At 40.3% G+C, this 22,005-nt stretch overlaps 1 protein-coding gene and 1 pseudogene across 1 annotated transcript in view; both read left to right on the top strand.

The window, feature by feature from the left end:
* The first annotated feature begins 6,110 nt into the window (after window positions 1-6,110).
* LOC102737486 (U6 snRNA-associated Sm-like protein LSm3 pseudogene) lies at window positions 6,111-6,665 on the top strand (annotated as a pseudogene).
* A 2,636-nt stretch (window positions 6,666-9,301) lies between these two features.
* LOC102739881 (proline-rich protein 23C-like) overlaps window positions 9,302-22,005 on the top strand; it is a 13,917-nt gene continuing 1,213 nt past the window's right edge. Inside the window, exons 1-3 of the mRNA XM_006734197.2 lie at window positions 9,302-9,317; window positions 10,186-10,197; window positions 11,835-11,869. Of these exons, the coding sequence (XP_006734260.2) occupies window positions 9,302-9,317; window positions 10,186-10,197; window positions 11,835-11,869 (63 nt within the window). The remainder of the gene's footprint in view (window positions 9,318-10,185; window positions 10,198-11,834; window positions 11,870-22,005) is intronic.

Below are 22,005 nucleotides of genomic sequence, written 5' to 3'. Positions count from 1 at the left end.
GTTGGCTCGGGCTCGAGCACCAGGTCGACGTCGTCCAGGAGCAGCTGCAGGGCACAGCCGGAGGCCAGGACCACCACGGAGGTGAGTGCGCCGGCGGCCGGGGGCCCCCCCAGGCCTTCCAGGCCCGCAGGCTCCTCGGTTCGGCGGCGCTTGGCAGGGCGGGATCCTCCGGACGGCGGTCCCCAGCAGGGCTCAGGGTAGGCGCTGGGGTTGCGGGGTCGGCTGCCCATCACCTGCACGGCGCTGCGGGCGGCGCTCCCGGGGCCTGTTGGAGGGTGTGAGGGCCTGGGTCCTGCACGCAGTGACAGCTCTCGACGACAGGTGAGGCGGCCGGGGGCGGCGGGGCGCGGCACCGGTCGACGCAGAGAGTGCCTGGAGTTCTGGGGGCGCCTCCTGGGAGGTCGGCAGTCCTGGGGTTCTGGTGGCGCAGCAAGGGCGCAGGGCTCAGCCTCGGGCGTTTGAATCCTTGGTTTCTCACACTGACCGATCTGCGCGGATCTTTCAAGTGACGCCGGCGGAACCAAAGTCGCAAAATGTCACGCTAGGCTCCGCCCCTTCCGAGGCTCCGCCCCGTAGAGATCGCGGTATCTGTGCAGCCCAATAGCCGAGGCCGTGGTTAAGGAAATACTTTTATGGGCCTCTAGGAGGCAGAGCAGTGGTGCCGCTCTAGGGCTTGGCTTCCAGGGTCAAGATCTCGACGTTCCTTGAGCTGGCCTCAGATGAGGAGGACCTTAATCGGAAAAGTTGATTGTGTTTCAATTCCCGCCAGTGGAAAGCTGCATCAGGACAGGGAGATGTAAGGCCCGCCTCCTCTGAAGCCCCGCCCCGGAAATGACCTATGCTTTTCTTTCAGTTGAATAGTGGGAAGAGTTTTTGGACCACATCCTTAGGCCTCTTCGGAAGTTGTAAACCACTGTTAGAACATTGCAGAGGTGTTTAGGGGGAAATGAGATTAGGGTTGAGTGCGTTAATAGCTGGCCCTGCAAGATCAATTTATTACCATACTATATACATATCTGTTTCATACTGTAGTAATTATTATACTACCATCATCAGTAGTAAGAATTTATTTAGTTTGACCTAAAATACAACCACTAAGTATACCTATTTTAACCCAGTTGACAGATGATGGAAATGGCATGCAGAGGGGGGTTAATTGGTTTGCTCAGAAGCCAGGAACTAGCAGAACTGGGTCTGACACTACAAGGCCCACTTAAGAAGATGCAGCGTCAGTGCCTTGACCTGAGTGTCAGGTTAAAGGTGCTTTGGCATGGTGTATTGTGGCTGCCAAAGGAAGGTGTGGCTCAACTCGTTACCTAGTGTTAATAGGAAGAAACACCCAACACTGATTTTGGAATAAGTAATACTCCTAATATGGTTACAGAGGACAACAAAACATTTCCTTCCACCCCTGTTTCTTAACCACGCGATTGCTCACTTTATACCTTTTTACGAAATAGCACATTTATATTTTCATTTTTAGGGCTGCATAGCATTCCTTTGTATGGAATTACATTTAAACCAGACCTCTCTTAATAGACATTTAAGCTAGTGGTCTGTGACTTGGCGGCATTGCCATTCCCTGGAAAATTTGTGGAAAATGCAGATGCTTTCCTCCATCCCAGAATCACTGAATCAGAATTCCTGGAGGGTGTGGCCTAGGAGTTCTCCGTGAGCACCTCCAAAAAATTTTGTTTTACACTGAAGTTTAAGATCACTGAGTTTGTGTTCATTAGCGGTTGAGAGGTTCCGGTAGCAAGCTGGTTATGCCTGCGATCACGGCCCTGATTGTTGGTGACAAAGTTATGAAGAAAAGTCAAACTTCCTGGGCTACATTCAGGGTTTTTCCTTGCACAACTGGCCGGCATCCGCTCTTATGGCCGGGTTTCTGGTGTTCCTGGCTGTGTGAGAAATTCCGTGAGTTGGTGCGACCTGGGGCAAGGCACAGTCTACAAGGCTCTCTGCGGCCTAGGTGCAGAGAGGGGAGGGGGCGAGGGGGAGTGCGGGCCGCTGGGAAACTGCAGTCGTTTCGGGGTAAATGTGGAAGCCGGAGAGTGGTTGGGAGATAATGTATGTAAAATGTTGTTGGAACATAGTAAGTGCTTAGTAAATAGTAGCTGTTTACTGTTTATTATGTTTATAATCTGTCTTTCACACTTGACAATGTCAGCGCTGTTCCCCAGAGTCTTGAACAGCGCTTGGCATGTAGCAGGCGTTGAATGAATGGTAAAAAATACCGTCATCGTTATCATCATGATCATCATCCTAAAAGGGAGTCTGATCTGTTAGAAAGTACTCTTCCAGGTATTTTTATGACGTAATATCCAAACGGTTCAGGAATGGCTTGCTGGGCACCGGAGCAGGTATCTTTCATGTTGCCTGACTTGACTTTCCTGCAAGAGTCCCAGGGACTGTCAGGGCCACTCATTGGGTTTCCTTGGTGTCAGTCAATACTGCCTGACCAATCAGCACAAAATGCTTGAACCACCGTCGGGGCGGAATTAGCAACTATTGCTTCAGGCTCTGGGCAGGGTACAGGTTAGGCACAGAGACATTGTATTGGAAGAAAAAAGTGGACGTAACCTGGGTACTGGAAGTTAGGTACAAGATGGACATCAGTGAGTGGGACTCAAGAATTTCCTTAGCATTGGGCATCAGAGCACTCTGACCCCTTCATTGCTTGATTGGAGACTCTTGAGTTCCAGGCCCTGAGCTCTGAGCCCTGACCCTGGTCTTGGCATCGGCTGTTACGTTATCTCCTAGAGTGCATAACTGGCTTTAAGAAAATTTTATTTACATAAGTAATAATACCTGAACACATTTTCAAAAAAATGTAAACAGTGTAGCTGTCCCTTCCACTCCCCACCAACCCCCAATCCAGGACTGATGTAGTAAGATACTTTTCTTTGTGTTTACAAACGTTAACATAGGGGATTTGTTTCCTTCCTGGAATGGCAAACTATTATGGATATTTTTCTGTAGTATGTTAGAGCTTACTGCTGCTTGGTATTGTTATCTGCAAAGTACATGATCTCTTCTGTCTTTTATGAAGAGATCTTTTTCAACATGCAGTACTGGTGTCTGTATCTTGTTTGGAAATTTTGTGTAAGTACAAGAAAAGGTGACTTCAAATATCTTTTGTACAGCAACTCCTTTGTCTTTGCCTGAACAAGAATGATTATAGTGGCTCATTCACTTTTTGCTTATCTCAGGGTAATTCTGGTGATTCTGGTATATCTTTATTTCCTGAACACATCACTGAGGGGTTAATGGCATTATACAATGACTGATGCTATTACAATGATTAGATATGATCATGGCCTATGTTATCATAAAATCATTAATACCTTAATATTCTAAGAATGCCCAAATTGACAGTTGGGTATTTGGTCTTTTAAAGGCTGAAGCTAAATTGCAGTTTTGTTTTTTTTTTTAACCAAATGCTTAGGTTTCTCTGTTGTAAGTGAATGCCAATGATTTCTCTGTGTGTGTGTGTATAATTTTAAGATTTTATTTATTTATTTATTTTAAGATTTATTTATTTATTTGAGAGAGAGAGGGGGAGAGAGAGAGAGAGAGAGTGAGCATGTCTGCTCCCAAGTAAGGGGAGCGATGGAGGGAAAGAATCTCCAGCAGACTCCCCTGTTGAACCTGGAGGGGAGGGGGGGGTTCCATCTCAAGACCCATGAGATCATGACCTGAGCCGAAGTTATCAGTCCCCTGCTCAACTGACCGATGCCCAGGCGCCCCTTATTTATTTTATTTTTTTAAATTTTAAGGTACAAATGGCCTTTATTGTTTGCAACAGGTAGTGAAAGAGGAGGGGACATGGCAGCTCTGGCTTCAGGGACCGCTCCAAAGACTGAGTCCATTGCCATCCTCCCTGTGGTTTCTTTTTTTTTCTTCTTTTTTTAAAGATTTTATTTATTTACTTGAGAGAGAGAATGAGATAGAGAGAGAGAGCATGAGAGGGGGGAGGGTCAGAGAGAGAAGCAGACTCCCTGCTGAGCAGGGAGCCCGATGTGGGACTCGATCCCGGGACCCCAGGATCATGACCTGAGCCGAAGGCAGTCCCTTAACCAACTGAGCCACCCAGGCGCCCCTCCCCGTGGTTTCTGTATATTAATTTTGCATTCAGATTTCTTATGAAATTGTCTTATTTTTTTTCAGTTACTTTCTAGGTTTACGATCATATGGTCAACAAATGGTCTTCTTTTCTTTTCTTTTGAAGTTTTATACATCTGATTTCTTTCTCTTTTCTAATTTTGTTGGCGAGATAAATACTAGTGGGAAAGTGGTATCTTTTTCTTCTTCTAGACTTGGGTGGGAATGCTGCTGGTGTTTGCCTGTTAAGCATAATACTGGCCGTGGCTCAGAAATTAATGTCCATGTCAAAGAAGTATCAATTTCTTTCTGTTTTGTTAATTTTTTAATGCTTTGTTTTGAAATATTTCCAAATTTACAGAAGCATTGCAAAAATAATATAAAAAACTACCATTTATCCTTCATCAACTTTTTACATTTTGCCACATTTGCTCTATATTCTCTGTCTCTCAGAAAGACCACAGGAGATACAAATGTATATATTCCTTGAATCATTTGAGAGTATGTTGTATATATTAGGCCTCTTTACCCCATAATATTTCAGTGTATATTTCCTAACAAGAATATTCTTATATATCTTTAGTACACTTACCAAATTAAGAAAAATTTAGGGCGCCTGGGTGGCTCAGTTGGTTAAGCGACTGCCTTCGGCTCAGGTCATGATCCTGGAGTCCTGGGATCGAGTCCCGCATCAGGCTTCCTGCTCGGCAGGGAGTCTGCTTCTCCCTCTGACCCTCCCCCATCTCATGCTCTCTCTCTCATTCTCTCTCTCTCAAATAAATAAATAAAATCTTAAACAAAACAAAACAAATTAAGAAAAATTTAGCATTGATGCCACACTTTAACAGTCCATTTTCCAGTTTTGTCCATTGTACCAATACTGTTTTTTTTTTAAAGATTTTATTTATTTATTTGAGAGAGAGAGCATGAGAGAGAGAGAGAGCACATAAGGGGGGGAGGGTCAGAGGGAGAAGCAGACTCCCTGCTGAGCAGGGAGCCCGACGCGGGACTTGATCCAGGGACTCCAGGATCATGACCTGAGCCGAAGGCAGTCGCGCAACCAACTGAGCCACCCAGGCACCCCTCAATAATGTTTTTTATAATATACTTCTATTTATCTATCTCTGTATCTACCTTTTAAAAAATTTATTTTATTTATTTATGCATTTATTTCTTTTTTGCCTATAAGATGCAGGTCAGGAGATGTATTGCTTTCAGGTGTCACGTCTCGGGGAGAGTTGGGAGGAGAGGCAGAGGGAGAGGGAGAGAGAGAATCTAAGCAGGCTCCATGCACAGCATGGAGCCAACCTGGGGCTTCATCCCAGGACCCTGAGGTCATGACCTGAGTAGAAATCAAGAGTCGGACACTTAACTGACTGAGCCACCCAGGTCCCCCGCTTTTTATGTTGATGTAGTCCCAATAGTTGATTTTTGCTTTTGTTTCCCTTGCCTCAGGAGATCTATTTAGAAAAACATTGCTGTAGCTCTTATAATAATAGTTCTTGTCCTAAAGTCTACTTTTCCTCAATGTTAATATAGTTACTCTGGCTCTCTTCTGGTTACTGTTTGCATGATATATCTCCTACCAGTTCAACTCATTTGTTTCTTTAAATCTTAAGTGTGTTTCTTTTAGACAACACATAGTTGGATCTTGCTTTTTTTTTTTTTAGGCAGTGGAACAATTTCTGCATTTTGATTGGGATGTTTAGACTATTTGTATTTATGGTAATTATTGATATGGTTGAATTTACACTTGCCATTTTGATATTTATTATCTGATTGCTACTGTGTTGTTTTGTTCCTCTGTTATTCCTTGACTTCTTTTGCATTAAGTAAATATTTTTGTGTGTGTCTCATTTTAAATTTTTCTGTTGATTTTTTAACCATATTATTTTGAGCTGTTTGGTTGGGATCTAGAGATCACCATATGCATCTTAACTTATTACAGTCTGCTTAAGAGTAATACTAACTTAATTTCAATACTATATAAAAATGTTGCGGAGAGGCGGGAAAGGGTGCAGGGTTTGAAACATGGCGGACGACGTGGATCAGCAACAAACTACCAACACTGTAGAAGAGCCCCTGGATCTCATCAGGCTCAGCCTGGATGAGCGAATTTATGTGAAAATGAGAAATGACAGAGAGCTTTGAGGCAGATTACATGCTTACGATCAGCATTTAAATATGATATTGGGAGATGTGGAAGAAACCGTGACTACTATAGAAATTGATGAGGAAACATACGAAGAGATATATAAATCAACAAAACGGAATATTCCAATGCTTTTTGTCCGGGGAGATGGTGTTGTACTAGTTGCCCCTCCATTAAAAGTTGGCTGAAACAAAGAATTTATCATGTATGGAATATAGGAGCTTTTGTATGATTGCCTCTTTAAATGTAGAAGACATTCAAAAGAGAAACCTGCGTAAATTTTGATATTAAGAAATGACCAAGGATTCTTCCACTCCTGAAACGAGTTGATTTGCGGATAACTAAAAAATTCTTAAGCTAAAGGGCATTTTAATTTTTTTCCAACCCTTTCAATAAATGTCATCACCAAGATGCAGAACTCTTTTTTTCAGGAAACAAAACAAAACAAAACAAAACAAAACAAAAATGTTGCTCTACACTGGGTGTTATACACAAACAATGAATCATGGAACACTACATCAAAAACTAATGATGTAATGTATGGTGATTAACATAACAATAAAAAATTAAAAAAGTCATTTAAAAACATATAATATTGAGAGAAAATAAAAATTTAATGTGAAAAAATGTTGCTCTAATACAACACCATTCCCTCTTTTTCATTCTATACTTTCATCTATATTATATTAATATATATTGTGAATCTAATAATATGTTATAATTATTGCATTTTACAGTCATGTCTTTTAAGGAAGTTAAGAGAAGAAATGAGAGAATATATTTATAGCATTTCTTAATAATAGATATTATTTTTTAGAGCAGTTGTAGGTTCACAGCAAAATTGAGCAGAAAGTGGGAGCAGTTCACATATACCCCCCTCTCACACGTGTATAGCCTCCCCAAATATTAACATTCTGCACCAGTATTACATTTCTTACAATTGATGAGCCTACAATGACACATCATTATTACCCAAAGTCCATAGTGTACATTAGGGTTCACTCTTGGCATTGTACAGTTCTGTGGGTTTTGACAAATGTGTAAATGACATATGTCCGTCATTATGGTATCATACTGAATATGGGCCCTAACAATCCTCTGCTCTGCTTATGCATTCTGCCTTCCTCCTCCCTAACCCCTGGCAATATCTATCTGATCTCCTTACTGTCTCCGTAATTTTGCCTTTTCTGGAATGTTATATACTTGGAATCATAGTTTGCAGCCTTTTCAGATAGGCTTTTTTCACTTAGTAATATGCATTTAAGGTCATTTTACCGCTTGATAACTCATTTGTTTTTAGTATTGAATAATATTCCATTGTCTTATGTGCCATAGTTTATTTATCAATTCAGCTACTGAAGGACATCTTGGTTGCTTCCAAGTATCAGCAATTAGTATATTTTAAAAAATTTTTAAAGATTTTATCTTTATTTGAGAGAGAGAGAGCACAGCAGGGGGAGCGGCAGAGGGAGAGGGAGAAGCAGGCTCCTCGCTGAGCAAGGAGCCCAATGTGGGACTCGATCCCGGGACCCTGAGATCATGACCTGAGCCGAAGGCAGACGCTTAACCGACTGAGCCACCCAGGCGTCCCCCAAGTATCAGCAATTATGAGTAAAGCTGCTATAAACATCTGTGTACAGGTTTTTATATGGATATAAGTTCACACCTCTTTGGATAAACAATAAGGAGGACAGCTGCTAGATAATAATGGTAAGAGTATGTTTAGTTTTTTAAGCAACTGCCACACTATTCCATAGTAGCTGTACCACCTTGCATTTTCACCATGAATGAGTGTTCCTTTTGCTCCATGCCTTTGTCAGCACTTGATGTTGTCCGCATTTTTTTTGTTTTTGCTTTTTTTTTTTTAGATTTTCACCATTCTAATAGATATGTAGTGATATCTTGTTTTAATTTCTTTGGTGACATGATTTGGAAGCACCTTTTCATATGCTTATTTTCCATCTGTATATTTTCTTTGATGCAGTGTCTCTTCAGCTATTTTGCCCATTTTTAAGTCAGGTTGTTCATTATCTTATTGTTGGTTTTTAAGTTGTAATTTTATACAAAATTGTATATTTTGGCTAATAGTTTTTTTTTTAAGATTTTTATTTATTTATTTGACAGAGAGAGACACAGCGAGAGAGGGAACACAAGCAGGGGGAGTGGGAGAGGGAGAAGCAGGCTTCCCGTGGAGCAGGGAGCCCGATGTGGGACTCGATCCCAGGACCCTGGGGTCATGACCCGAGCCGAAGGCAGACGCTTCACAACTGAGCCACCCAGGCGCCCTGGCTAACAGTTCTTAATCAGATATGTCTTTTGCAAATATATTCTCCTGCTCTGTGACTTATCTTCTCATTCTCTTCATAATGTCTTTAGAGAGCAGAAGTTTTAATGCCAATGAAGTCCAGTTTGTCAATTATTTTTTTTCATGGATTACACTTTTAGTGTTCTATCTAAAAAGTCATAACCAAACCCAAAGTCATCTAGATTTTTTCCCATGTTATCGTCTTAGGAGTTTTATAGGTTTTGCATTTTATGTTTAGGTCTGTGAACCATTGTAATGATTTACAATGATTTGCAATGTGTAAGGTCTGCGTCTAGATGCTGCTGCCCTTCTGCTCCTCTTCTCTCTGTCTCTTTTTGCATATGGATGTCTAATGTCTAGTTGTCCCAGCACCATTTGTTGAAGGGCTGTGCTTTCTCCACTGTGTGTTTTTGCTCCTTTGGCAAAGATCAGTTAACTATATATGGATCTAATTTGGGGCTCTTTATTCTGTTTTATTAATCTGCATGTCTATTCTTTTTTTTTTTTTAAAGATTTTATTTATTCATTTGAGACACAGAGGTAGAGAGAGAGACAGAGCATGAGCAGGGGGAGAGGCAGAGGCAGAGGGAGAAGCAGACTCCCCACTGAGCAGGGAGCCCGATGCGGAGCTTGATCCCAGGACACTGGGATCATGATCTTCTTCTCCTTCTCCTTCTCCTCCTCCTCCTTCTTCTTCTTCATTTTTTTACCTTATTGCACTAGCTAGGATTTCCAATACGATGTTGTATTGGAGTGGTGAGAAGGAAGAGCCTTAACTTGTTCTTGACCTTAGCAGGAAAGCTTCTAGTTTCAGCCCACAGTTATGATGTTAGCTGTAGGTTTTGTATACCTACAAAACTCTTTATTAAGTTGAGAAAGTTCCTCTCTATTCCTGATTTGCTGTGAGTTAAAAAAAATCATGAATGGATGTTGAATTTTGTCAAATGCTTTTACTCTGTCTACCGATATTGTCGTGTAATTATTCTTCTTTAGCTTGTTGATGTGGTGGATTACATTGATTGATTTTTCAAATGTTGAAACAGACTTACATATCTGGGATAAATCCCACTTTGTAATGGTGTACAATCTTTTTTTATACATTGTTGGATTTTATTTGCTATTTTTTAAAATTTTTATTTATTCATGAGAGACAGAGAGAGAGAGAGAGAATGAGAGGCAGAGGGAGAAGCAGGCTCCCAAGGAGCAGGGAGCCTGATGTGGAACTCAATCCCAGGACCCTGGAATCATGACCTGAGCCGAAGGCAGATGCCCAACCATCTGAGCCACCCAGGCGCCCAGTTATTTGCTATTTTTTTAATTGAGATTTTTTTGTATTTATATTCATGAGAATATTAGTCTGTAGTTTTCTTTTTTTGTAATATCTTTGCCTGGTTTTGGTATTATGGTAATGCTGGCTTCATAAAATGAGTTAGGAAGTATTTCTTTGGCTTCTATCTTCCAGAAGAAATTATAGAGAATTGGTATAATTTCTTACTTAAATGTTTGGTAGGACTCACCAGTGAACCTATCTGGGCCTAGTGCTGTCATTTTGGGAAGGTTAATTATAGATTTGATTTCTTTCATAGATACAGGCCTATTCAGATAGTCTGTTTCTTTTTTGCAGGTTTGGCAGATTGTGAGTTTTGTCAGATTATGTCTTTCAAGGGATTTGTTTCATCTCGGTCATCAAATTTGTGGGCATAGAGTTGTTTATAATACTCCTTTATTATTCTTTTAATGTTCATTCTTTGCATACCTATTACTGGTTTTTGATTTGTGGTTACCATTGGGTTTGTATATAATATCTGCATATAGCAGCCTATATGAAGTTGATGGTTGCTTTAGTTTGGATCCATTCTTTACTCCATTCCCCCCACATTTTTGGTCTATGGTGTCATATTTTACATTCTTTTATTTTGTGAATCTCTTGGCTGATTTTTACAGATATACTTATTTTTATTGCTTTTTTGATTCCTGCTTCTCATACTTTCACTTACGGTCTTTCCTTTCCACTCAAAGAGTCCCCTTTAATATTTCTTACAGGGCTGGTTTTGTGGGTCATGAATTCCTTTAGTTTTTGTTTGTCTGAGAAACTCTTTATCTCTACTTCTATTCTGGTTTTTTCTTTTCTTTTCTTTCTTTTCTTTTTTAAGTAACCTCTCCCCCCAAGAGGGGGCTCAAACTCATACCCAGAGATCAAGAGTAGCATGCTCTACTGACTGAGCCCGCCAGATGCCCTTCTTCTTCTATTCTGAATGGTAGCCTTACTGGATAGGGTATTCTTGGCACCAATTTTTCCTTTCAGCACTTTGAATATATCATGTCACTCCTGCCTGGCCTGCAAAGTTTCTGCTGAAAAATTTGCTGATAGCCTTAGGGGGTTTCCCTTGTATGTAGCTGTCTTCATTTCTCTTGATGCTTTATTTATTTTTTTTAAACTTAATAAGCACTAGGTTTATTATTACTATTTTTGTCAAGCTCTCACTGATTATGTTTTTTTATTATGTTATGTTAATCACCATACATTACATCATTAGTTTTTGATGTAGTATTCCATGATTCATTGTTTGCGTATAACACCCAGTGCTCTATTCAGTATGTGCCCTCTTTAATACCCATCACCAGGCTAACCCATCCCCCCAACCCCCCTCCCCTCTAGAACCCTCAGTTTGTTTCTCAGAGTCCATAGTCTCTCATGGTTCGTCTCCCCCTCTGATTTCCCCCCCTTCATTTTTCCCTTCCTGCTTTTTTTTTTTTTTTTTTTAACATATAATGTATTATTTGTTTCAGAGGTACAGGTCTGTAATTCAACAGTCTTGATGCTTTAAAAATTTTTTCTTTATCACTACTTTTTGCCATTTTAATTACTATGTGTCTTGGTGTGGACCTCCTTTGGTTGATTTTGTTGGGGGGAATCTCTGTACTTCTTGGATCTGGATATCTTTTTTCCTTTCCCAGATTAGGGAAGTTTTCAGGTATTACTTCTTCAGAAAAATTTCTGCCCCCTTTTCTCTCTCTTCTTCTGGGATGCCTGTAATGTGAATATTATTACACTTGATGGGATCACTGAGTTCCCTAAGTCTATTCTCAATTTGCATAATTTTCCCCCTCTGATTTGCTCAACTTGATTGCTGTTTATTACTCTGTCTTCCAGGTCATTAATTCATTGCTATGCTTCCTCTAGCCTGCTATGTATTCCCTCAAGTGTATTTTAAATTTCGTTTATTGTGTTTTTCATCTCTGATCGGTTCTTTTTTTATCTCTTTATTACAGGTATCACTGATGCCCTCCACTCTTTTCTCATGTCAGTGAGTATCTTTATGATTGTTACTTTAAATTCCTTATCAGGCATATTACTTATATCCTTTTCACTTAGGTCTCTTGCTGTGGTTTTTCCTCTTCTTTCATTTGGGACATATTTCTTTGTCTCCTCATTTTGTCTAACTCTGTGTCTGTTTCTGTGAGTTAGGAAAGTGAGCTTTATCTCATGCTCTTGAAGATAATGTCTGATGAAGAAGAGGTCCTGTAATGCTCTGCAGTGCAATGTCCCCTGTTCTTCAGGACCTGGTGCTTCAGAGAGTGTGTCCTATGTGTATTGCCTATGCCCTGCTGTTGTGTCCTGGCCGCTCTTTCCTTCAGTCATTTGCAGAGGCTCTTTTTGCCTTTTGTGGGCAATGTTTTGTCCTGCTGGGGCTTTGGGGCACATTTTAACAAGGTGCATGCTGCTCTGTTTGTGAAATGAGACCTGCCTTGGCTGCTACCAGAACTGAGGGCCTGTAATATGCATGGGTTGGAGATGTGGTGTTGGTGGGGCTTGTGCCAGTCTTCTTGGGGAGAGAACCCACAATAGCTGGACTGAGGCAAGTGTGACTAGGAAGGGTGGATCTGCTGAAGCACAAAGGGGTGGGGCTTGGTGGAGGCAAGTTGGATAGCTAGTGTCAGTGCAGTGCTGGTTCCCACAGGTGGCCCTGTGTTTATGCTGAGGGTTGGGGAAGGGAAATGTTGACTACCAGCTCCTTTGTTCTTGGAGAACTCTTCCTGTGATTTCTGCCTCTCCAGCCACACTCCAAGATGAGTAAATAACTCTCCCTCCCATATGCTCCAGTTGTTTTTCAAGCTGCTATTTCTGCACTGTATCTCTGTGGGCTGTTTGCTGTGCTTTCTCTTTAAGGGTGGGGACTCAGCTTCCTGTCTCCTTCCAGGCTCTCCTAGAGCTGAACCTCTGATTTTTTAAAAATTCCAAGCTTTAAGTCCCACTGATTGTAGTAACTCATGGAATTTGTTCCCTCTCACTTTGAAAACCAAATGTTATGAGGATTTGTCTTCCCCATGAGGGCTCCCTAGTGTGCTAGTCTGTTTCTTGCCCTTCACTGTGCCCCCTACTTACTCCCAATCATGGACAGCCATGATTTGTTTTGCTCCCAAACCACATCTCTGCCCTTCTTACCTTCTTTGATGTGGCCTCTTCTCTATCTTTAGTTGTGGAGTTTATTCTGCCAGTCTTTGGGTCATTTTCTGGGTTATTTGTGCTGGTGTGAATGTTATCTAGTTGTATCCATGAGACAAGACAAGCTTAGGGTCCTCCTACTCTGCCATCTTTCCAGCCTCTCTACCCATTTCTTTTTGATTATTAGAGTTTCTGTCTCTCTACTTACATTATTTATTTATTCTTGCAGGTTTTTCCTTTTTCCATTGGAGCCCTTAGTATATTAGCCATAGTTATTTTAAATTCTTGGTATAATAATGCCAACATCACTACCATATCTGAGTCTGGTTAAGATGTTTGTCCTGTTTCTTTAAATGATGTTTTTGCTTTTTAGTATGTCCTGTAATTTTTTGTTGAAAGTCATGCATTATGTACTAGGCAAAAGGAACTATAATAAATAAGCCTTCAGTGATGTGGTGGTAAGGTTTGTGTGGGGATGGGAAGCATCCTATAGTCTTATGATTAAGATCTCAATCTTTTAGTGAGCTTGTATCCCTTGTAGAGTATTTACTCCACACCTATTTTTCAATTTCTTCCAGTGTGGGACAGGATGGCTAGAGGGGTATGAGTTGGGCATTTCCCTTTCTCCAGATTAGTCAAGCTCTGAGAGAAACCCAATAAGTTCTGGTAAAATGGTTGCCCTCGAGGTCATGCCTTGTTAAGAAGAGAATGCTCTGGCTCTGGCATATTTAAAAATATTTATTTTTCCTTCCCTCTGCTGGAAGCAGGAGGGGATTTTTCTCCAGGCTTTATTGGTAGAGCTCCTGGAAGTAAAACCCACAAAAATGTAGATTCACTTCCCTAAGTTATTCTCTGTATCTCTCTAATTTTGGTGGCAGCAGTTTCCTGTGACTTCTCTGATGGATTTAAGAAGAATTGTTAATTTTCATTATGTTCACCTTTTTACTTGTTTTTTTTTTTTTTTTTTTTAGGGTGGATTAACAACTTCCAAGCCCCTTATATGCTGGATAGGAAACTGGAAGTCTCTTCATAGTGTTTTAATGTTAATGTAGACATTTACCATTTTCCTGCTCTTATTACCTTCTTCGGATTTGAGTTGTTGTCTAGTGTCATTTCCTTTTACTTTAAGGACTTTATTTTATTTTTTTAGATTTTATTTTATTTATGTGAGAGAGAGAGAGCCAGAGCAAGAGAGATCACAGAGGGAGAGGGAAGGGGAGAAGCAGACTCGCCACTGAGCAGAAAGCCTGACACGGGGCTCATTCCCAGGATCCCAAGATCATGACCTGAGCAGAAGGCAGACACTTAACTGAGCCACCCAGGTGCCCCAACTTGAAGGACCTTAGTATTTTTTTGGTACAAATTTTTTAAGAATTGAAATTCAGTTTAATTAACATATACTGTATTATTAGTATCAGAGGTGGAATTTAGTGATTCATCAGTTGCATATAATACCAAGTGCTCATTCATTCAAGTGCCCTCCTTAATGTCCATCACCAGTAACCCCATCCCCCCCCACCTCCCCTCCAGCAACCCTCAGTTTGTTTCCTATGATTAAGAGTCTCCTATGGTTTGTCTCCCTCTGTGTTTTTGTCTAATTTTTCTTTCCCTTCCCCTATCTTCATCTGTTTTGTTTCTTAAATTCCATATATGAGTGAAATTCTATGATAATTATCTTTCTCTGACTGACTTATTTTGCGTAGCATAATACCCTGTAGTTCCATCCATGTCATTGCAGATGGCAAAATCTCATTCTTTTTGATGGCTAAGTAATATTCCATTGTGTATATATATATATATATATATATATATATATATATATATATACCACATCTTCTTTATCCATTCATCTGTTGAAGGACATATTGGCTCTTTCCATAGTTTGGCTATTGTGGACATTGCTGCTATAAACATTGGGGTGCAGGTGCCCCTTTGAATGTTTGCACACTTTGGATAAATACCTAATAGTGCAATTGTTGGGTCATAGGGTAGCTCTATTTTTAACTTTTTGAGGAACCTCCATACTGTTTTCCAGAGTGGCTGCACCAGTTTGCATTCCCACCAAGAGTGTGAGAGGGTTCCCCTTTCTCCACATCCTTGCCAACATCTGTTGTTTCCTGAGTTTTTTCATTGTGGTTTTGATTTGTATTTCCCTGATGCTAAGTGATGTTGAGCATTTTTTCATGTGTCTGTTGGCCATTTGGGTGTCTTCTTTGGAGAAATGTCTGTTCGCGTCTTCTGCCCATTTCTTGACTGGATTATTTGTTTTTTTGGGTGTTGAGTTTGATAAGTTATTTATAGATTTTAGATACTAGCCGTTTATCTGATAAGACATTTGCAAATATCTTCTCCCATTCCATAGGCTGCCTTTTAGTTTTGTTGACTGTTTCCTTTGCTGTGCAGAAGCTTTTTATCTTGATGAAGTCCCAGTAGTTCAGTTTTGCTTTTGTTTCCCTTGCCTTTGGAGACATGTCTATCAAGAAGTTGCTGTAGCCAACATCAGAGAGGTTGCTGCTTGTGTTCTTTAGGATTGTGATGGATTCCTGTCTCACGTTTAGGTCTTTCATCCATTTTGAGTTTATTTTTGTGTATGGTGTAAGAAAATTGTCCAGTTTCATTCTTCTGCATGTGGCTGTCCAATTTTCCCAACATCATTTATTGAAGAGACTCTCATTTCCATTGGATATTCTTTCCTGCTTTGTCAAAGATTAGTTGACCATAGAGTTGAGGGTCCATTTCTGGGCTCTCTATTCTGTTCCATTGATCTATGAGTCTGTTTTTGTGCCAGTACCATACTGTCTGGATGATTACAGCTTTGTAATATAGCTTGAAGTCTGGAATTGTGATGCCGCCAGCTTTCCTTTTCTTTTTCAACATTCCTCTGGCTATTCGAGGTCTTTTCTGGTTCCATACAAATTTTAGGTTGTTTGTTCCAGCTCTGTGAAAAATGTTGATGGTATTTTGATAGGGATTGCACTGAATGTGTAGATTGCTCTGGGTAGCAGAGACATTTTAACAATATTTATTCTTCCAATCCATGAGCATGGAATGTTTTTCCATTTCTGTATGTCTTCCTCAAATTCTTTCATAAATGTTCTGTAGTTTTTAGAGTACAGAGACTTTAACTCTTTGGTTAGGTTTATTCCTAGATGTTTTATGCTTTTTGGTGCAATTGTAAATGGGATCAATTCCTTGATTTCTCTTTCATCTGCCTCATTGTTAGTGTATAGAAATGAGACTCAGCGGCGCCTGGGTGGCTCAGTTGGTTAAGCGACTGCCTTCAGCTCAGGTCATGATCCTGGAGTCCCGGGATCGAGTCCCACGTCGGGCTCCCTGCTCAGCAGGTAGTCTGCCTCTCTCTCTGACCCTCCCCCCTCTCATGGTCTCTCTCTCTATCTCATTCTCTCTCTCAAATAAATAAATAAAATCTTTAAAAAAAAAAAAGAGAAATGAGACTCATTTCTTTGCATTGATTTTATATCCTGTGACTTTGCTGAATTCCTGTATGAGTTCTAGCAATTTGGGGTGGAGTTTTTTTGGGTTTTCTACATAGAGAATCATGTCATCTGTGAAGTGTGAGAGTTTGATTTCTTCTTTGCCGATTTGGATGCCTTTTATTTCTTTTTGTTTTCTCATTGCTGAGTCTAGGACTTACAGTACTATGTTGAACAACAGTGGTGATAGTGGACATCCCTGCTGCGTTCCTGAACTTGGGGGAGAAGGTTTCAGTTTTTCCCCATTGAGGATGATATTTGCTATGTGCTTTTCATATATGGCTTATGATATTGAGGTATGTTCCTTCTATCCATAAACTTCAGAGTTTTTATCAAGAAAGGATGCTGTATTTTGTCAAATGCTTTTTCTGCATCTATTGAGAGGATCATATAGTTCTTATCCTTTCTTTTATTAATGTCATGTAGCACATTGATTGATTTGCAGATGTTGAACCACCCTTGCGGCCCAAGAATAAATCCCACTTGGTTGTGGTGAATAATCCTTTTAATGTACTGTTGGATCTTATTAGCTAGTATCCTGGTGAGAATTTTTGCACCCATGTTCAGGGATGGTGGTCTGTAATTCTCCTTTTTGGTGGGGTCTTTGTCTGGTTTTGGGATCAAGGTAATGCTGGTCTCATAGAATGCATTTGGAAGTTTTCCTTCCATCTCGGTTTTTTGAAACAGCATCAGAAGAATAGGTATTAGTCTTTCTTTAAATGTTTGGTAGAATTTCCCTGGGAAGCCATCTGGCTCTGGACTCTTATTTGTTGGGAGATTTTTAAAAAGATTTTATTTATTTATTTAAGAGAGAGAGAGAGTGAGTGGGTGAGAAAACGAGTGGGGGTGGGGGGGTAGAGGAGAGGAGAGGAGAGGGACAAGCACACTCCCCACTAAGTAGGGAACCTGAGCTGAAGGCCGATGCTTAACCGACTGAGCTACCCAGATTCCACTTGTTGGGAGATTTTTGATTACTGTTTCAATTTCCTTGTTGGTTATGGGTCTGTTCAGGTTTTCTATTTCTTCCTGTTTCGGTTTTGATAGTTCATATGTTTGTAGGAATGCATCCATTTCTTACAGAGTGCCTAATTTTTTGGCATATAATTGCTCATAATATTCTCTTATAATTGTTTGTATTTTTTCAGTGGTGGTTGTGATCTCTCCTCTCTCATTCATGATTTTATTTATTTGGGTCCTTTCTGTTTTCTTTTGGATAGGTCTAGTTGGGAGGTTATGGATCTTATTTGTTCTTTTAAAGAACCAGCTCCTAGTTTCATTGATTTGTTCTACTATTCTTTGGATTTCTATGTCATTGATTTCTGCTCTAATCTTTATTATTTCTCTTCTCCTAGGCTTTATTTGCTCTTCTTTCTCCAGCTCCTTTAGGTGTAAAGTTAGGTTGTGTATCTGAGACTTTTCTTCTTTCTTGAGAAAGGCCTGTATTGCTATATACTTCCCTCTTAGGACTGCCTTTGCTGCATCCCAAAGGTTCTGAACTGTCGTGTTTTCATTTTCATTTGTTTCCATGTAATTTTTAAATTCTTGCTTAATTTCCTGGCTGACCCATTGATTATGTAGTAGGATGCTCTTTAACCTCCATGTATTTGTGTTTCTTCCAAATTTTCTCTTGTAATTGAGGTCAAGTTTTAAAGTGTTGTGGTTTGAAAATATGCAATGTATAATCTCAATCTTTTGGTACCAGTTGAGACCTGATTTGTGACCCAGTATGTGATCTATTGTGGAGAATTTTCCATGTGCACTCAAGAAGAATGTATTCCTTTGCTTTAGGATGAAATGTTCTGAATATATCTGTGAAGTCTATCCGGTCCAGTGTGTTATTCAAAGCCCTTGTTTCCTTGTTGCTCTTCTGCTTAGATGATCTGTTCATTGCTGTGAGTGGGTGTTAAAGTCCCCTACTATTGTTATATTATTATCAACATGTTTCTTTAATTTTGTTATTAATTGGTTTATATAATTGGCTGCGCCCATGTTAGGGGCATAAATATTTACAATTGTTAGATCTACTTGTTGGATAGACCCTGTAATTATGATACTGTGTCCTTCCTCATCTCTTGTTAGAATCTTTGGTTTAGAATCTAGTTTGTCTGATAAGGATTGCTGCTCCAGCTATCTTTTGATGTCCGTTAGCATGATAAATGGTTCCCCATGCCCTCACTTTCAATCTTGGAGTGTCTTTGGTCTAAAATGCGTCTCTTAAAGATAGCATATCAATGGGTCTTTTTTTTTTTTTTTTAAATCCAATCTGATACCCTGTGTCTTTTGATTGGAGCATTTAGCCCATTCAGAATAATTATTGAAAGGTATGAATTTAGTGCCATTGTATTACCTGTAAATTTACTGTTTGTGTAGATTGTTCATTTCCTTTCCTTTCCCTTCTGGCCTTACTTTTGGGCTCTCTCTTCACTCAAAGGATCCCCTTTAATATTTCTTGCAAGGCCGGTTTAGTGTGAATTCCTTTAGTTTTTGTTTATCCCTAGGAACTCTTTATCTCTCCTTTTATTCTGAATGACAGCTGTGCTAAAGTATTATTGGCTGCATATTTTTCCCATTTAGCACATTGACTATATCATGCCAGTCCTTTCTGGCCTGCCAGGACCCTGTGGACAGGTCTGCTGCTAGCCTTATATTTCTACCCTTGTAGGTTAAGGACCTTTTGTTCTGTGCTACCTTCAGGATTTTCTCTGTATTTCTGAAATTTACAAGCTTCACTATTATATGTTGGGTTGTTGACCTATTTTTATTGATTTTGAGGGGGTTTCTCTGTGCCTCTTGGACTTGAATGCCTATTTCCTTCTGCAGATTAGGGAAGTTCTCAGCTATAATTTGTTCAAGTAAACCTTCTGCCCACTACCTCTTGTCTTCTGGGACCCCTATTATTTGAATATTATTGTGCTTTATGGTATCGCTGATTTCTCAAAGTCTCCCTTCATAACCTAGTCTTTTGTTTCTCTTTTTCTCAGCTTCCTTCCTTTCCATCATTTTGTCTTGTATATCACTCTCTCTTCTGCCTTGTTTATCCTAGCAGTTAGAGCCTCCTATTTTGACTGCATCTCAGTAATAGCATTTTTAATTTCAGCCTGATTAGATTTTAGTTCCTTTTTTTTGATTATATTAAAGTTGACCAAAAATGGTACTTAAAGCTATCAGGCAATTAGGGCTTTAAGAAAAACCATATTTGTGACTAAAAGGAAACGTTTTCTTGGAACCTTTCATTGTTATGGCTTAAATTTCCTTTAAAAAAAAATAACTTTCTCGGGGGAGGAGCAAGATGGCAGAGGAGTAGGAGACCTAAATTTCGTCTGGTCCCAGGAATTCAGCTAGATAGGGATCAAACCATTCTGAACACCTATGAACTCAACAGGAGATCGAAGAAAAGAATAGCAGCAACTCTCTGAACAGAAAAGCGACCACTTTCTGGAAGGTAGGACATGCGGAGAAGTGAATCCAAGGCGATATTCAGGAAGACAGACGGCGGCGGAGAGGGCCTCCGTCAGCTGCTATGGGCAAGTGATAGAGCAGGCGGCGGAGCACAAAATCGGAACTTGTAGAAGTCAGCTTTGCTGAGGGATGTCACTCCAGTGGCTAAGCGGGGGGTGGAACCCTCTCTGGGACAGTGTGGTCTCAGGACCCTTGGGGTCACAGAAAGACCGGGGGTGCCTGAATGCAGCAGAGCTCCCAGGTATCAGAGCGGGGAAGCCGGCTGCAGAGATGGAGCCGAGGAGTGGGCTCTCAGCTTGGGGTTGCCATAAACCTTGATCCATGGCACAGTCAGGCCATTGCTCTTCCAGCAGGGACCCAACAGGTGGCAGATCCAGGGAGACTCCCCTTCCTCCCCTGGGAGGAGTGGTGTGGGAGTGCACCGCAGGGATCTGCTGGGTTTGGAGACTCCACACGGGGTCGTGTGCCAGAGATAGAAATACTCAATCACTGGCCAGGTGAGCACGGAGTGTGGCTGGAGACTGGGGAGATGGGAGTGACTGACTGCTTTTCTCTGGGGGCGCACTGAGGAGTGGGGCCTCGAGTTCTCGGCTCCTCCAAGGCGGAGATTGGGAAGCCACCATTTTCACTCTCGTCCTCCAAAGCTGTATGGAAAGCTTGCAGGGAACAAAAGCTCTGGAGAGCAAACCCGAGCAAATTACTTAGCCTGGACCTGACAAGGGTGGGGCAATTCTGCCTCCGGCAAAGACATTTGCGAACCATGGCAACAGGCCCCTCCCCCAGAAGATCAGCAAGAGCAGCCAGCCAAGGCCAAGTTTACCCATCAATGAGAACGGCAGAACTCCAGTGCTAGGGGAATACTGCACATAGAATTCATGGCCTTTCCCCCCCATTCTTTAGTTTTTCAAAGTTAATTTTTAAAATTTTCTTTCGTTTTCTATTTTTTTTGAATTTTTCTTTCTCCCTTTTTCAACCAACATTTTAATCCCTTTTTTAAAAATCTTTTTTATTTTTCATTTTTAGAATCATATTCTATCCCTTCATTGACTTAAACTTATTTTTGGTATATATATGTATAAGTTGTTCTCTCTTTAAAATTTTGGGATACAGTTTCTTCTAATAGACCAAAATATACCCTAAATCTCTAGTATATGGCTTTGTTCTAGTCTCCTGCCTTATCACATTATCTCCCACTTTTTAAAAATTTCTCATCTTTCTTTTTTCAACCAACTTATTATCTTATCAATTCCTTTTATAAAATCTTTTATAATATTCATCTTCACAGTCATATTCTATCCCTTCATTGTATTTACCCTTATATTTGTACATATATAAGTTTTTCTTTCTTTAAAATTTTGGGAGGCAGTTTCTTCTAACAGACCAAAATACACCAAAAATCTAGTGTGTGGCACTGATCTATTCACCAGACTGATCATATTTGATCATATTCTTTTTTTTTTCTTTTTTCTTTCTTTCCCTTTCTTTCCCCCTGGTTTCAGGTCTCTTCTGATTTGTTTAGTGTATATATTTTTCTGGGGTCGTTGTTACTCTGTTAGCATTTTGTTCTCTCATTCATCTGTTCTCCTCTGGACAAAATGACAAGACGGAAAAACCCACCTCAAAAAAAAGAACAAGAGGCAGTATCAACTGCCAGGGACCTAATCAATATGGACATTAGTAAGATGTCAGAACTAGAGTTCAGAATGACGATTATAAAGATACTAGCTGGGCTTGAAAAAAGCATGGAAGATACTAGAGAAACCCTTTCTGGAGAAATAAAAGAACTAAAATCTAACCAAGTCAAAATCAAAAAGGCAAGGTGCAATCAGAAATGGAGGCTCTAACTGCTAGATAAATGAGGCAGAAGAGAGAATTAGTGATATAGAAGACCAAATGATGGAGAATAAAGAAGCTGAGAAAAAGAGAGATAAATAACTACTGGATCACGAGGGCAGAATTCGAGAGATAAGTGATGCCATAAGACCAAACAATATTAGAATAATTGGGATCCCAGAAGAAGAAAGAGAGAGAGGGGCAGAAGGTA

This window comes from Leptonychotes weddellii, chromosome 1, assembly GCF_054177405.1.
Source record: "Leptonychotes weddellii isolate Sample4059 chromosome 1, ASM5417740v2, whole genome shotgun sequence".
Classification (NCBI taxonomy): domain Eukaryota; kingdom Metazoa; phylum Chordata; class Mammalia; order Carnivora; family Phocidae; genus Leptonychotes; species Leptonychotes weddellii.
Note: the sequence above shows the minus strand (reverse complement) of the source record. Positions and strands in the feature narration are given on the sequence as shown.